Source organism: Crocodylus siamensis, chromosome 12, assembly GCF_052110815.1.
Source record: "Crocodylus siamensis isolate JL-2025a chromosome 12, ASM5211081v1, whole genome shotgun sequence".
NCBI classification, from domain to species: Eukaryota; Metazoa; Chordata; order Crocodylia; family Crocodylidae; genus Crocodylus; species Crocodylus siamensis.
This window is the reverse complement of record NC_143406.1, coordinates 27,209,123-27,223,644: the sequence shown is the minus strand read 5'-3', so window position 1 is coordinate 27,223,644 and position 14,522 is coordinate 27,209,123. Positions and strand designations below refer to the sequence as shown.

The window sequence follows — 14,522 nt, the reverse complement described above, 5'->3', positions numbered from 1 at the left end:
GCAGACCTGAACAGGTTGGAAAAGTGGACAGGACACAACAGGATGCAGTACAACAAGGATGAGTGCAGAGTGCTGCACCTAGGGTGCAAAAATATCCAGCACACTTACTGGGTGGGAAGTGGCCCTCTCAGCAACACAGAAGCGGAAAAGGATCTCGGAGTCATAGTGGACTCCAGGATGAATGTGAGTCGTCAGTGTGATGAAATTATCAGCAAAGCTAACCACACTTTATCATGCTTCAGCAGATGCGTGACAAATAGATCCAAGGAGGTGATGCTTCCCCTCTATGTAGCATTGGTCAGACCACAGTTGGAGCACTGTGTCCAGTTTTGGGCGCTGTACTTCAAGAAGGATATTGATAGACTCAAGAGGGTCTAGAGGAGAGCCACTCATATGGTTAGGGGCTCGGAGGACAAGTCGTATGAGGAGAGACTGAGGGACCTGGACCTCTTCAGCCTCTGCAAGAGAAGGCTAAGAGGTGATCTCATGGCCGCCTACAAATTCGTTAGGGGAACGCAGCAAGGGATTGGAGATGCTCTGTTCACCAAGGTGCCTCGGGGTAACAAGGAACAATGGTCAAAAACTGACAGAGGAGATTTAGGCTAGACATCAGGAAAAACTTCTTCATGGTAAGGGGGGCCAAACTTTGGAATGGGCTTCCAGAGGAGGAGGTGCTCTCCCCTACCTTGGGGGTCTTCAAGAGAAGGCTGGACAGGCATCTGGCTGGGGTCATCTGACCCCAGCACTCTTCTGCCTAGGCAGGGGGTCGGGCTCGATGATCTGTTGAGGTCCCTTCTGACCCTAGTATCTATGAATCTATGAATCAAACAGCGGAAGGGGAGCTGTGGTCAGAAATTGCCTGGTGGCACACATAATTGCTGCTCAGGTGGGCGAATGTGCTCTGGAACTGTGCAGCTGGATGTTTTTTTAATTTCATTTCATATTTCATATTAGTCTGGAATTCAATAAAGCCTTTCTGAGAAATCGTTTTGGATACCTTTCTTGATAATGGGGTCTGTGGGTTGACATGTGTTTGCTTGTGGGGGGGAGGTATGGGAAGGGAAGTGGTAATCCTCCATGCAGAAGGGAGGGGTGCTGTGGGTGCGGGACATAGGGGGATGGGTCTGGGGTGGGTGAGGGTGCTCAGTTAGGCCGGCGCCTAAGTGAGAATGGAGTTTTAGCACAAGACCATGGGGGGAGAGGGGATGTGGATGCAGGCACTGGAAAAAAAAGGTCTCTCCTTAGGCAGCCAAAGTTTCTTAAGTAAAAGGTTTAAAATACAAAGGAAAAAAGGGGATTAATGCTGCATCAGCTACACCTAGAAACAAGAGGCAGGTAATTCTGCCGTAATTACCTGCCTCTGGTTTCTAGGCAGGCCTGGATCGTAGTAACCAGAGATGCAGGAAACTGGAATTGACATGCAAAAAGGGTAACTGACAGGACAGTGGCACTGACTGACAAGTTGATGGCACTGTCAGATTTAGCATATCCCACCAAAAGGCAGACGGTTTTTCCTTGGACTCTGCAGCATAAGATGGCTTCATCCAGCCGTACGAATATGCCCAAGCCCAGGGGCTTCAGCGAGGCAGACAGCATGCTCTTCAATGCCTTTGACAGATTGGAAAGGACAATGCACATTCTGAAAAAGAAAAGTCTCCTGCTGATCAACACCGGGTATGAAGTGTTAAACCTCTTGATGAAGGTCCACGAGAGCTTTTTATTCTCAAAGTGGACAATGCTGAGAGAAATCCTAGAAGCTTTGGAGGCATTTGAACAAGAGGAAATGTTACATCTGGAGACTATCAGAGACTTATGTCTAGACTTGGAGGAAAAAAATGGACAGCTATGGGGAGATGAAACCATGTCTGACTTGTCAGAATCATGAAGAAATAACTTTGCAGCTGATGTGATGAGGAGACTGTGTGAGAGAGACCCTAAAAGGACAAAGGAAAAACTTAGCTATTTGCAGTTTAATTCTGAAGATACAATGATGACTGATTGTGTATGAAAATAAAATAAAAAATTTGCTCAATGAAAAGAGTGTGGTCCCATTTTGGTGGGTGGGGTTGCCTGGAAATGGTCCTGGACAAGAGAGCAGGACTGTGACTGTAAATGTTGGCGGTGAAAAAATAGGCATGGAGGGTGGGTGGTGGTGGGTGGGGTATGGTTAGGCTGCCGATCAGTGCCGCTAAGAAAGAGCTAAGCTGTCTTAAGTTTCCAAATTCCAATTCCCTGAGGCAAAATGGCAGGCATGCGCCCCACATCTCACACCATATGTTGGCTGCTATGGTGGCTTATGTTGGCTGCCGGGGGTCCCCTCCAAGCTGCAGGTGAGGGCTGTCGGGGGTTGGGGGGAGAAGTAGATACCATGTCGCCTCATGCACCCCCTGTCTGACACCATGTGCTGGCCGCTTATGAGGGTTTATGCTGCCTGCCATCTCACCCAGTGTCCCGTCTCACCCCATGACACCCCATGTACCCCAATGTCTCAACCCATTTCCTCAAAATTGACTAAGCTAGTAGATTTGTCAGGAAGAGCACCCAGTGAGAGCACCTGAAAATGAATAGCTGGGTGAATGGCAGAAAATTTGGAGGAGTGGAAGGACTGTAATAGAAAGCCACCCGAAAAAAGTAAACCAATCATTCCTAAACTGCCCCCTGCTGTAATTTAGTACTAGGAGGTCAAGAGGGTAAAATTGTTCTGAGATGTCCCCTAACGTATGAGTCTTAAACGCATTACGTGCAAAATAGCAACGTCAATTGTCATGGTACATTGTGAGAGTGAAATAAACCTAGAGAACATCTTTAGCTAGAGAAACCTGATAATGCATACAAGTGCCCCGTGATGCTGCCAAACCCAGTCAGTCTCCCCAGGTGGAGGCAGATTTCTGAGGCAAACTTGACCAGATTTAGAACTGCAGACTGGTTAAAAGCTAATCCAACCAGTTCCAAAAAGGTAAAAGAGGAGAGGTTAACCAACCCCTGGAAAGGTCACACTAGGTAAGTTTAAAAGTGTCTTCTGAATAAATATGTAACTTCCCCTTCTGTGTCTGTTACACAACTGCTGTGCACTTGTATAACAGTGTCAGCAGGGACAAAGGAAAGCAGCCCCTGAAACCATACAGCTTTTTGGCCTGAAAAGACAACCTGGTGTTCTTTCTTAGCAGTCCTGTTCCTGTGTCCTGAATGGGGTAGTTGCTGTAGTCTGCTAGTCCAGCTGCAGGTCCGATATAGCTCAAACTAATCAAATTCTAGTTGGGACAGAATTCAGTTTGGGTAACAGAATTTACATTTACGTGTTGCCAGTTTGAATCTGACCCAGATAAAGAGGAAACATTGTTTTACTGTCAGTTTATATGAAATAGATTGGTGGATCTTGTTTGCCTTCTAATATGTAAGAATCTCTGTTCAAAAACTACTACCACAGAAGTAATTGGTTGCCTTGTAGCCAAATCCTAAAGACCATGGAGTACCTGGACAGTAGAGAATAATGCGTACTCCTAATGGCGAAGAATACTGGCAGGATTTTAGGGACAGGGCACAGCACAGCACAGGACTCCAGTTTGCAAGTGTGTCATTCTGGTAGCTGCTGTTTCAACATCATTATCACAATTTGTAGCTCAGTGGGAAATCGGAAAGCTGAGACAACTGGCCAGCACCGTTGTTGATAAAGTCAGAGTGTTTCAGAAGAAGCAGCCCTTCGCCAATCTGGAACTGGCTCACCATGAACTCTGTATAATGTGTCGGTGGGAAAGGAGATTCAAATCCAGCTAAGTTTTGAATGGGAATATCACTGAAGACGAGTGGCTGTAGTGTTCAAATGAGTGAGGAGAGAGACACCTGAGATGAATGGGACAGAGCAGGGAAACTTCTAAGAAGTACAGGCTGGTCAAGGTTACTTGTTCCGCTGAAGCTGTGGCATTCTCACTCCTGCTGCCCCTTTTCCTGTTGCCTCACCCCTCTTGATGCTGGAGATCTGAGTTTAGCCAGTGCAGGATATGTTGGCTTTCCTCGGTCGAGACTGTGTTACCCTGCTGCTGGGGAGTTTTTACAGACTAAGTGGAAAGCTCCTGAGAACAGTGTGATGAGAAGTTAAACAAATGATGGCAGAACGACTTATGCAGTTGGTGTTCAGTCCTTGTTCATTAGAGCATCTTTGCATAATGCACCTGTTTATCAGTGCAAACCAGAACCTCCCTGCATTGAGACTGTGCATTGGCATATTAGCAGGTTGTAGCTCTGCCAGCTTTATGGGGCTCCTTGGCAGGACTGTACAGGCAGGAGAGGGAGGGATTCTTGGTATCAGAGTTCTCCAACTGCAGCATATAGTAATTTCTTGCATTGAAGAGACTGCTTTTCTTTACCTACTCCCCCTTCCCTTTCCTATAAATGGTCCCTAGTACACATGACAATGTGTGATTATAGTCTGATCCAGCATTGTTTACAGGACTTGGGTTTATTTTTATTTATTTTTCTCCCCTCTCTGTCTCTCTCAATTTAGAAAGAAAAATCAGGAGGGCGCAGCTCCTGCTATCACATTAAATACAGAGAAACTCAGTTTCTCTCTGTGGCTTTCCATGGATCATATACAATAATGTCTACCTTCTTTGGCAAGACAAAGGCATCTGTATTTTGAATACAGGCATGTGTATGAGGAAGCTGGGTTTGGAAGCTGTTTGAGTATAATCAGATACAGGTTTCCCTCGCCAACCACTGGGGTTAGGTTCCTGAAAGTTCCTGTGGTTGGCAAAACCATGGTTGGCAAGACAAAAGGTTTATGGGACAAAATGTCAAGTGGCAGGCTGATGCATGGCCATGGAAAACCGTGGTTACTTATAACTGTATACCGTGGTAGCCAAAATGGTATATAGAATATGAAGTGTGGATACTCAAAACTGTGGTTGGCGAGGGAAACCTGTACTGGGTTTGTGGTTACTACTTGTGGAGATTGCTTTGCTTTAATCAAGCACATTTCTAAAGCACCTTTTCTTTTCTAGGTGTGAATCAAGCAGGGCCTCCAGGCAGAATAGTTTCACAGCCCTCTGGGTTTCATGGAACTGGGAAGCATGATGGGAATGATGCTGAAAGTAGTTGTTCTTGAACAAAAGAAACTGCTGCTAACAAGAAGTGCTCAGTGCCTTCAGTTCTTTTTTCTGTCCCTCTTCAGCTTGCTTTGCTCCCCTTTTGCTGTCAGACTCCCATAGCAAGCCTGGTTTCCTGTGTTGTGTATGGTGTTCAGTTCTGTTCAGGAGCATCAAAAGATAACAGCAGCTGATCTTAGGAGTTCACCATGGCAACAAAATAGGTCAAATTAGCCTAGCAAATTATGGGCAAATTAGACTTCCAGAATGGTCACTTGGCCTCATCTTTCCCTCTGTGGCAAAATGGTTGCCTGTTACTATTGTTGATCATGAAGGAACATGTGCATGTGTTCCTCTTGTCTCCTTCCTACTGTATCTCTGCCAACGTACCTGCCCTTATAGCCTCCAAACCCAACTGTTCCTGGGACACTGGTGAACTGACCTGGTTTCCACAAGGGTAGGAGGGGGGGAAGACTTTGCTGGGATGATCAGGTGCTTAGGACGTGGAACCTGTGGTCAAAGGGGGATTCCTCAAAGCAGTGAGGGGCAGCTTTTTCCTGCCCTTAAGGCACTTGAGGCCTGATGTAAAACCCAGTAAGCAGGAGCTGGGTCTTGGATGCAGGAACCCTCCGGCAACTTGCTGCATCATACCTTGGCATTATGTGCAGAGGAGGTTGGCACCAGCTGGGATTTGCACTGCTATCTGGGTGAAGCAGTAGTGCAGTTTAATAGTGGTATGTAGCTGTGTGTGATGGTATTTGTTCTCAAGCTGATTGGAGAAGATGAGGGGAAGGCAAAGTTGTGATGACACTTTGGTCAATATAGTTTTAATCTACTGCTGGCCCAACTGAAACGAGGAAGGCCTGGAATTTTATTATAAGGTTCTCCTTGCCCCATCTTGTCTCCCAACTTCTCTGCAGTTGAGCATCTCTTTGGAGAGTTTCCTTCTCAGATTTACCAAGGTGGTTTTTATCTGGTCTGTCTGTCACCTTGTTGTTTGTACTATGCCTAGAGTCATCATGTGAGTCTGCAAGCTAACACAGTACATTCATGCAGAAGGAAACCTTCCTGGCCCTAAATAGCTTATGGACCAACCCATGTTGAGAGGCAATGATTTGCCTATGGTCACATAGCAGTCCATAGATTCACAGATTCACAGATATAGGGTCGGAAGGGACCTTGCAGATCTTCTAGTCTGACCCCCTGCCCTGGGCAGGAGAGAGAACTGGGCTCAAATGACCCCAGCTACGTAATTGTCAAACCTCCTCAAAGACCTCCAAGGTAGGAGCCAGCACCACTTCCCTTGGAAGTTGGTTCCAGATCCTTGCCACCCTGACAGTGAACTAGTGCCTTCTAATGTCTAGTCTGAACCCACTCTCTAACAATTTATGGCCGTTATTCCTTGTTACTCTGGGAGGTGCTTGGGGGAAGAAGCTGTCTCCCATTCCCCGCTAGTCCCCCCTAGTAAGTTTATAGACGGTCACCAGGTCCCCCCTCAGCCTTCTCTTGTGCAGGCTGAATAGGTTCAGGTCCCGTAGCCTCTCGTCGTAGGGCCTACCCTGCTGCCCTCTGATCATGCGAGTGGCCCTCCTCTGGACCCTCTCCATGTTGTCCACATCCCTCCTGAAGTGCAGCGCCCAGAACTGGATGCAGTACTCCAGCTGCGGCCTGACCAGTGTCGCATAGAGGGGGAGGATCACCTCCTTGGCCCTGCTTGTGATGCATCTGTGGGTGCATGACAAGGTGCAGTTAGCCCTATTGACTGTGTCCACGCATTGGTGGCCCATGTTCATCTTGGAATTGATAATGACTCCAAGTTCTCTCTCTGCCACCGTGCTTTCGAGAAGGGAGTTTCCCAGCCTATAGGTACGCTGCTGGTTCTTACTGCTCCAGTGCAGCACCCTGCACTTGTCAGTATTGAATCCCATCCTATTCTCATTTGCCCACCCCTGTAACCTGTCCAGGTCCAGCTGTATCCTGTCCCTCCCTTCTAGCGTGCCCAAATCTTGGTGTCGTCCGCGAATTTAAGCAGGGTGCTTTTCACCCCCTCGTCCAAGTCGCTGATAAAGAAATTGAACAGTGTGATCCCAAGGTCCGAGCCCTGGGGGATTCCATTGCCCACATCCCTCCAGGTCGAATATGACCCGTCCACCACTGCTCTCTGAGTGAGACCCTCAGCCAATTAGCAATCCATCTGACTGTGTAGGCATCAGTGCCACAGTCACCTAGCTTTCTAATGAGAATGGGGTGGGTGACAGTGTCAAAGGCCTTCCTGAAGTCCAGAAACACTACATTCACTGCGTCCAATGATTTTGTGACCTGATCATAGAAGGCAGTCAGGTTGGTCTGACAGGACCTGCCTCTAGTGAACCCATGCTGGTTGCCCCTGAGCATCATCCCCACTGCTGGTCCTTCCCACATGTGCTCCTGGATAATCTTCTCAAAGAGCTTCCCTGGGATTGAAGTAAGACTAACGGCCCTATAGTTGCCTGAGTCCTCCCTCCTCCCTTTTTTGAAGATGTGGACCACATTGGCCCTCTTCCAGTCATCCAGCACCTGGCCAGAGCACCACAAGTGTTCATAAAGCCATGCCAGGGGCCCCACGATAACCCCTGCTAATTCCCTCAACATCCTGGGGTGGAGAGCATCTGGATCTGCTGATTTGAACACATCCAGCCCCTCCAGAAGTTCTCTAACCTGGTCCTCCCTGACCCTAGGTCTGGCGGAGTCTCTCGTGAGTCCATCCCAAATCTCGGTGGGGGAGTCCTGGTCCCTGCACAAGAAAATGGAGGCAAAGAAATTGGTAAAAAGGTCTGCTTTTTTCTCTGGTGCAACCACCAGATTGCCTAGTGTATCCTGCAGGGGCCCCACATTACCCAGTGCCGCCTTCATACTCCCTGTGTATTTAAAAAAGGACTTTTTGTTGTTCTTGATCCTTGATGCTAGCCCTAGTTCCATATCTGCCTTAGCTTTCTTAACAGCCCCCTACAGACCCAAGCGATGGAGGTATACTCCTCTTTGGTGATAGCCCCTCCCTTCCACTCGGTGTATGCAATCAGGCATTCCCAAATGTCCTTGGTGAGCCAGGGGGGCTTTTGGGCACTCTTGCCCACTTTGATTCTCATTGGGATTGTCACCCCTTGGGCTCTGACTATCGTCTTCTTAAGGAACGACCACTCATCTTGGACACCCAGTTCCCGTACTCTCCAGGACCCCAGTGCCTCTCCGATCAGTCTCCTCAACTCATTGAAGTTGGCCCTCTGGAAGTCAAAGGCTACTGCCTTGCTGCAGGCCCTTGACACCCTGTGCTGGATGGTGAATTCCAGCAGGCGGTGGTCATTGTCACCCAGGTGGTCAAGAACCTGGAGTCCCCTCACCAGGTCGTTGCCTGTGGCTGAACCTTCCTGACACTCAGTCCAATGCCCACTCTGAGGCCACACTGCTTCTTGTGCTGTCTACCCATAGCAAGTTGCATGCCACACAAACCTAGAACAGATTTTTTCCTCTCTGTCCCACTTTGAGCAGAGCAAAATGTTCAAGTTTGCATTTGCATGTGTGTGTATTAAGGTAGAGAGAATCTCCACAATTGCCTTTGAACTTGCATGCACCTGAGACCACCTCAAACATGGAAAGTAACTACTGAATTTGTACTTGTTTCAAAGGTGAAGGACTGTGAAGAGCCTGCAAGTTCTGAAGCAGTGAAGATTTTGGAACTGGGGGCCATGAAGCGGCTTCCATAGATTGCTTGTTGCATCTCTTGTGACTTGAAGGGAAGGGGTCACAGAACTGCACAGTGGACTGCACAGTGGACCTGCCTCTCTCTTATGACATCCACCAGAGTGACCCTGAAATATCTGTGCCTTCAGGAATCCTGCCGCATTCCAGTGGTGGCACCGAGACTGACTAGAATCTGATGACAAAGGATACTGAGCCAGGCACTATGGGTTCCCATCTGTCTGCTTGTCTAACTCAGTGCACAAATATACCAGTGACAATCATGAACAGCTATAGAAGTCTTGACTAGAACTGGACTTACAGAACCAGCTAGTTACAGGCAGTGGGTTGTTGTGCTGAACAGCCAAAGTCTGAATCTAACCATTCCACTCCTAGTAGGTTAACAATCCTCCAGCCCCCTGCCCCTCAAAAAGAGGGAATCGTATAATTAACACCAAAGAGATAGCAGAAGTGCCCTATCCAACATGCTGGGCCAGGGTTCTTTGGCAGATTGCACTATTTAATATCCTGTGGCAGCAGGGGCCATTCTTAACAGTGCCTGGAGCCCTGGTAAACAGCATAATACATTTTAGGGTGTTCCTTTCTTCTGTATATTTCAGCTGCTCCTCTTCAAAGAAGAGGCAAGAGACTGCCACCCCACTCTGCCCAGGGGTCTTGAACTTCCCCCTCATACTCCTTGTTATCCTTTTCTCTTTCTATCCACCCAAAGGCTGAAGATAGCCAGATGAGACATGTCACGGGTGGGATTTAGCCTGCTCTTATCCTATTTTGTGTTTACTGCACCAGGATGGATAGACTGTAAATCCCTTTCCACAGGGCAGTGAGTGAATCTTTTCCTACGTCAAGGCAAGACCTTGATTGCAGTGCCTCTTTCTTCCCTGATGCCTGAAGCTGGTACCTCCTTCCTTGTTCCCAGGATGTTTAGTTAGAAACCTAATTGCACACAGGCTCCCTAGGTCTGGAGCTGTGGTTATCTCTGGCAGCAGCTATAGTTTTTATTGGCAGCCTGGGGCCAGATCACTAGCAGAGGCTGAACATCTTCACTGGAAGGGTACAGTGCAACTGTTGGGGTTGGAGATTTTTTCCCTGCAGATATTACTCCTGTGGCTGCTTGCCAAGTGCCCCTCTCCACTGCTGCTGTGACAGCAGGAATATCACATTGGTCCATGAGGGAGGAACATGGCCCTGCCAGCTGTCCTTGCTAAGGATGTAGCTGCAGAACACTAGGCTAAAGGGTAGCTTGAGAGAGTAATAGGTCAGGATCCCTTGTCCTGCCAGGTGCCTGGGTGCACAATGGGCCGCTTGGATGACCATGCCAAGAAGCGGATTGTAGAGCTGCGCAAAGCTGGGCTGAGCTTCCGCAAAATCAAAAAGGTCCTGGAGCTGGACAACATCCGAGTGACCCCCCAAGCCGTCTACCTCTTCCTGAAGCGAAAGAATGTGGAGCCTGCCCAGTCCCCAACTGCCTCCCATCCCCAGCCAGCCGTGGGCCGGGGGAACAGGACAATGACCATCAATGGATCTGGCTGGGAGGATGAACAGCTCTGGAACTTGCTGCAGGAAAATGAGACTGAACAGAGCAAGCAGCTGGAGCCGGTGGGCAGTAGGCAGTCGGGTCCCAGGTCCCCAGTGCCCCCTGGAGGAACTGTTGTGAGCTGTGAGAGGCTCTCCATCCGTGACAACCAGGACAGCAAGGAAGGCATCAAAATTGTCAGTGTGACTTCACTGTGCAAGGACAGTGGGCAGTTTGGGAATGTGTCTGCTGCACCAATGGGACCCTCTCCAGGGTCACAGCTGACCCCCAGTAACAGTAAGGCCTGGCTGTTTCCTATCTGTTAGATTTTTGTATGGGATCAGGTGGGCTTCCTCACTTCCACATGCATCCTGGAGATGGCTGAGCCCCATGGTGGCTCTGAGGGTCTCCACTTATATCCCAGCTTTCCAGCCCCAGACAAGCAGGCAAAGCTCAAAGACCCTGTGGTATGTTTGAGGTGGGGAGGTGTGTGGTGACACTGAAAGGCTTAGACCCTGTGGTGGGAGTTTGGGGAGAGTATGATGAAGGGGTCTTGGCTGTCTTTGTAAGGTGTGTATTTTGGAAGTGACTCTCCATTCATGGGCCTCATGTCATAGTCTCTGGCTACTCTTCAGTCAATGCAGGTGATGACTGCTCTGTGACTCAACCCTCTCCTTTGAGCAGCCGCTCAGCTCTGCTTCCACCGGCATCCTCCCAGCACCAGTTGAACAACAGGGGGAAAATATTTCTGCCCCCTGCCAGGAACCCAGCCTTAATTGTGAAGAAGAAGATTGTAGATAGAGCCATCCACCTCCAGAAAAAGGTACAAGTCTGGGAAAGGCAAGTAGGCTATTGGGTGGCTACTGTCCTTTCCTCCAACAAAGCAAAGAATCTGCTTAGGAAAGATGTAGGATATTAGAATGGCTCTGAAGTGCTGGGGATGCAACCGCATCTCCCCCCCACCCAGCACAAAGTGGCTCTGTGGAAATCGTAGCTCCTGTGTTCAGGAGTAACAAGGACTGTAGGCTGCTATCAGGACCTCCTCCTCATCTGGTCTAATCCATGGAGTTCCAGGAACGGGAATGTATGGCTTTCTAGCATAAAACCCAGCTAGACAAAGCCTTGGCTGGAATGATCTAGTTGGGGATGGTCCTGCTTTGAGGAGGGGCTTGGACTAGATGACCTCCTGAGGTCCCTTCCAACCCTAATTTTCTATGATTGTATGAAATGCAGTGGACAATCCTGAGAGGGAACTGGTGGCTCAGGGAAAGGCATCCTTGAGGTACTGCTTTGCTTCAAGAGGCTAATGTTTTTTGACCACTTAAGAGCCCTGTGTCCTGTATTTGCTACTAACTTGGGGAAGTCTCTTCCTGTCTGTATGCCTTAACCATTTGCCAGAGGAGGAAGAATGACGACCTCACGGCAGAGGTAGGAGGCTGGTCATGAGAGATGGAAAAGAACTTGGAGGCCTCTTCTGAGGAGGAATTCTAAACCCTCTCCTAACTGAGGGGATGCTCAAGGAACACCTACAAAATAGGCAGATGATGTTCCCCCACTAATCCCCGCCCCCTTACTTCAGACCCTTGTAACTGGGGTAACCCCAGCCTGCACAGAAAATGTTCACTACTCTGCCAGCCTTGAAAAGATCCTAGTTTCTGGAAGTGCCTGGCCTGATGGCCCTGAAGTCTGTGCTGCTTGGGCTTCCAGAGAATGGGTTTAACCCCCAAAGAAGACTGCAGAAATGTCTCAGGTGATGGTTTTGTTTCATTGAGGTCTGTGCTTGAGAGCTGAGTTGGATGGGGAGGGGAATAGCAAATGGTGCTGCAGGTCAAGCTTGAGGGACAGTAACAGATATGAGGGGAGGGGGCCTATGGCTGTGGGATGCTGGTCAGAACACAGTCCCCCTCTATTGGTTGTGTGCACCACACAGCCTCTTCGGCACTAGGCTCATTTGCAATATATCTTGTCTCACACAGGTATGTCTGATGTTTGTATTTCTCCCATCCTGACTAGGTGAACATTCAGAACGGGCAGAATCCATCTGGCTCTACAAGTGTCCTGCCTTTTGTGGTAGGAGTGCAGCCAGGCAGCCAGCCTCCCAGAATGAACCCAGCTACCATGGCAGCTTCCACGAACCACCACACACAGGCAAGTGATATAAGGTTGATGGGTCCCAATACAGAGTACAGTGTCATTGCCCATGGGGTGAGTGAATCTGGAGCTTGCCTTTAAGACCAGGATGGAGCACCACCACAGAACAGGACCTGGCATGGTCAAAGTCTGTCCTTCACTTGTGCTCTTAACAAGTCCGCGAGTGGACTCTGATCAATTAGGGGCCCAGTAATGGGAGGCAGTGATAGCAAGTTCAAAAGTAAGCCTGAGAGAGGATGGACTTGGCAAACACCATTCTAGTGGCAGCACCTCTGCTCCAGAGTAAAGTAACAGCAAGTCAGAGGCAAAGCTGAACATGACCAAGCCTGATGTTCTGCATATGGGAAAGCCACATGCTAGATCTGCCATTGCTGGAACAGCCTGCTGCAGCCTCCATTCCTTGTCCCAGGTGTCTTGCTAGCTGTAGTGAACTCCACTGTCTCCTATCAGGGGAGGTTTGGGGAAAGAGGGTCCATGAGCTTGCCCAAATGAAGAACCCTTCTCCTGAGTAGCCTGCAGTGAAGTTTGTATCTAGCCCCCACCATTTCTCTTCAGGCTGCTGACTGCTTTAGCCTCCTATGAGAGCCTAACTAGAGACTTCTCCCATCTGTCCTAGAAGGTTTGGGGGTGGGGGGGTGGGAATTGCCCTGTACTGGAAAGGCAGGAGTCACCTGGCTAGTATATCCACACAGATTCCCAAGCCCCCTTCCTTGCCTCCCAAGAGATACGTTTCCTACCAGACCAAAATATCCTTGGGCCCTTTGTAGACAGCAGTTTGGCCTTTCATTTCAGGTACTGCATCTTGTGGGACTTGGCATAAAGAGCACACAAGATCTAAGGTGTATTGACACGTTTAAACAAAAGTACTTTCCCAAAACAACATATGTAATGTACCATCCTCATTTCACTTCAGGAAAGGAGAGAGAGAGAGACCTAGCAGGTGTAAGGCATGCTAAATGTCTGCCAATGGTAATCCAATAGTATATGGGAACAAAGGAGGGCTGTAAATTGGTCCAGACCACAGTGGGGTTCAACTGCCTGCACTAAGGCTGGTGCTAGCAGGCTGCTTCCTTTCCTCATGTTCCTACCCAATAACTCAGATAGTGTCCTGACTCAAATAGGTCTCTCCTGCCCAGCTGATTCCCCAAGGAATGGCTGCCCCCTCAGTGCCTTTCTGATCTCTTTCCTTCCTCCCTCAGGTCAAAGATGCCAGCACTCAAACTGTCCCGCTCAGTGGTACTAGTCCTCTGGGCAGTCAGAACTCAGTGTGGGGAGGGCAGATGCTTGCCATCTCCCAGAACCCTCTTGCCATTGTCGAGAAGCTGGATGCACTACATTCAGAGATCCAGAAACTGACTCACACCATGCAGGCTGTGCTAGAGAGGCAGTGCAGCATGGAGCGCCAGCAGGACCAGCAGCAGCGTTTCCAGCAAGAAGTGCTTATGATGCTTCAGCAGCTCAGCTCCACAGTCAGCCACGGAGCAGTGCCAGGAAACCAGCCCTGTGTCCCTTTCAGCAGCATGGCAGATCCTTCACCCACTGTACCAAACTTCAGCCAGTTCAAGATGGAGATCATCTAATGCAAGATAAAGGCCAACAGGTCTCAGTAGTGGGTCTAGGAAGGAGAGTGGCAGCAGGGACCAACTAGTAGAAGATCCTAAGGGACATGGGCATTCTCACTGCAGATGGCTCCTGACACTTCCTGCAAAGGTAGAATGCTGGGCAGCCAGTACTACCTTGAGGCTTCATCTGCTCTGATCTAGTTAACCAGGAGCTGCTACCTGCTGGAAGAGGCACATGCTGATGGGAAGTTGTAACCAGCTTGTTTTAAAAGAAAGCCTTAATTCTACTCCTCTGTGCAGCAAGTGAGTGCTGGCTTGGCCAGCAACATACAGGGTCAATTGCTGGGGTGTTCCAGCTTCAGTGTAGCAAAAACACAGTTTGGCTGTAGGCTGCATGCTCTCCTTTGCTCAGAGGAAACACCTCTTAACGTTTACACTCTTGGGGGAATGAGCACCTGGAAAACCAGCCTGGGAGGACAC

General features: G+C 49.1%; 1 protein-coding gene across 2 annotated transcripts; it reads left to right on the top strand.

Moving 5' to 3' along the window:
* The first annotated feature begins 1,242 nt into the window (after positions 1-1,242).
* LOC149854830 (uncharacterized) lies at positions 1,243-14,060 on the top strand. 2 transcript variants are annotated; one of them, XM_090024835.1, is made up of 5 exons: positions 1,243-7,884; positions 8,744-10,626; positions 10,965-11,152; positions 12,343-12,477; positions 13,680-14,060. In XM_090024835.1, exons 2-5 carry the CDS (start codon positions 10,110-10,112, stop codon positions 14,058-14,060), a joined length of 1,221 nt encoding a protein of 406 aa, XP_089880961.1. In that variant the 5' UTR covers positions 1,243-7,884; positions 8,744-10,109. The 2 variants fall into 2 exon arrangements, with proteins under 2 accessions (XP_089880961.1, XP_089880959.1); XM_090024833.1 differs by lacking the exon at positions 1,243-7,884 and having other exon boundaries at positions 8,581-10,626.
* Positions 14,061-14,522: the final 462 nt, after the last annotated feature.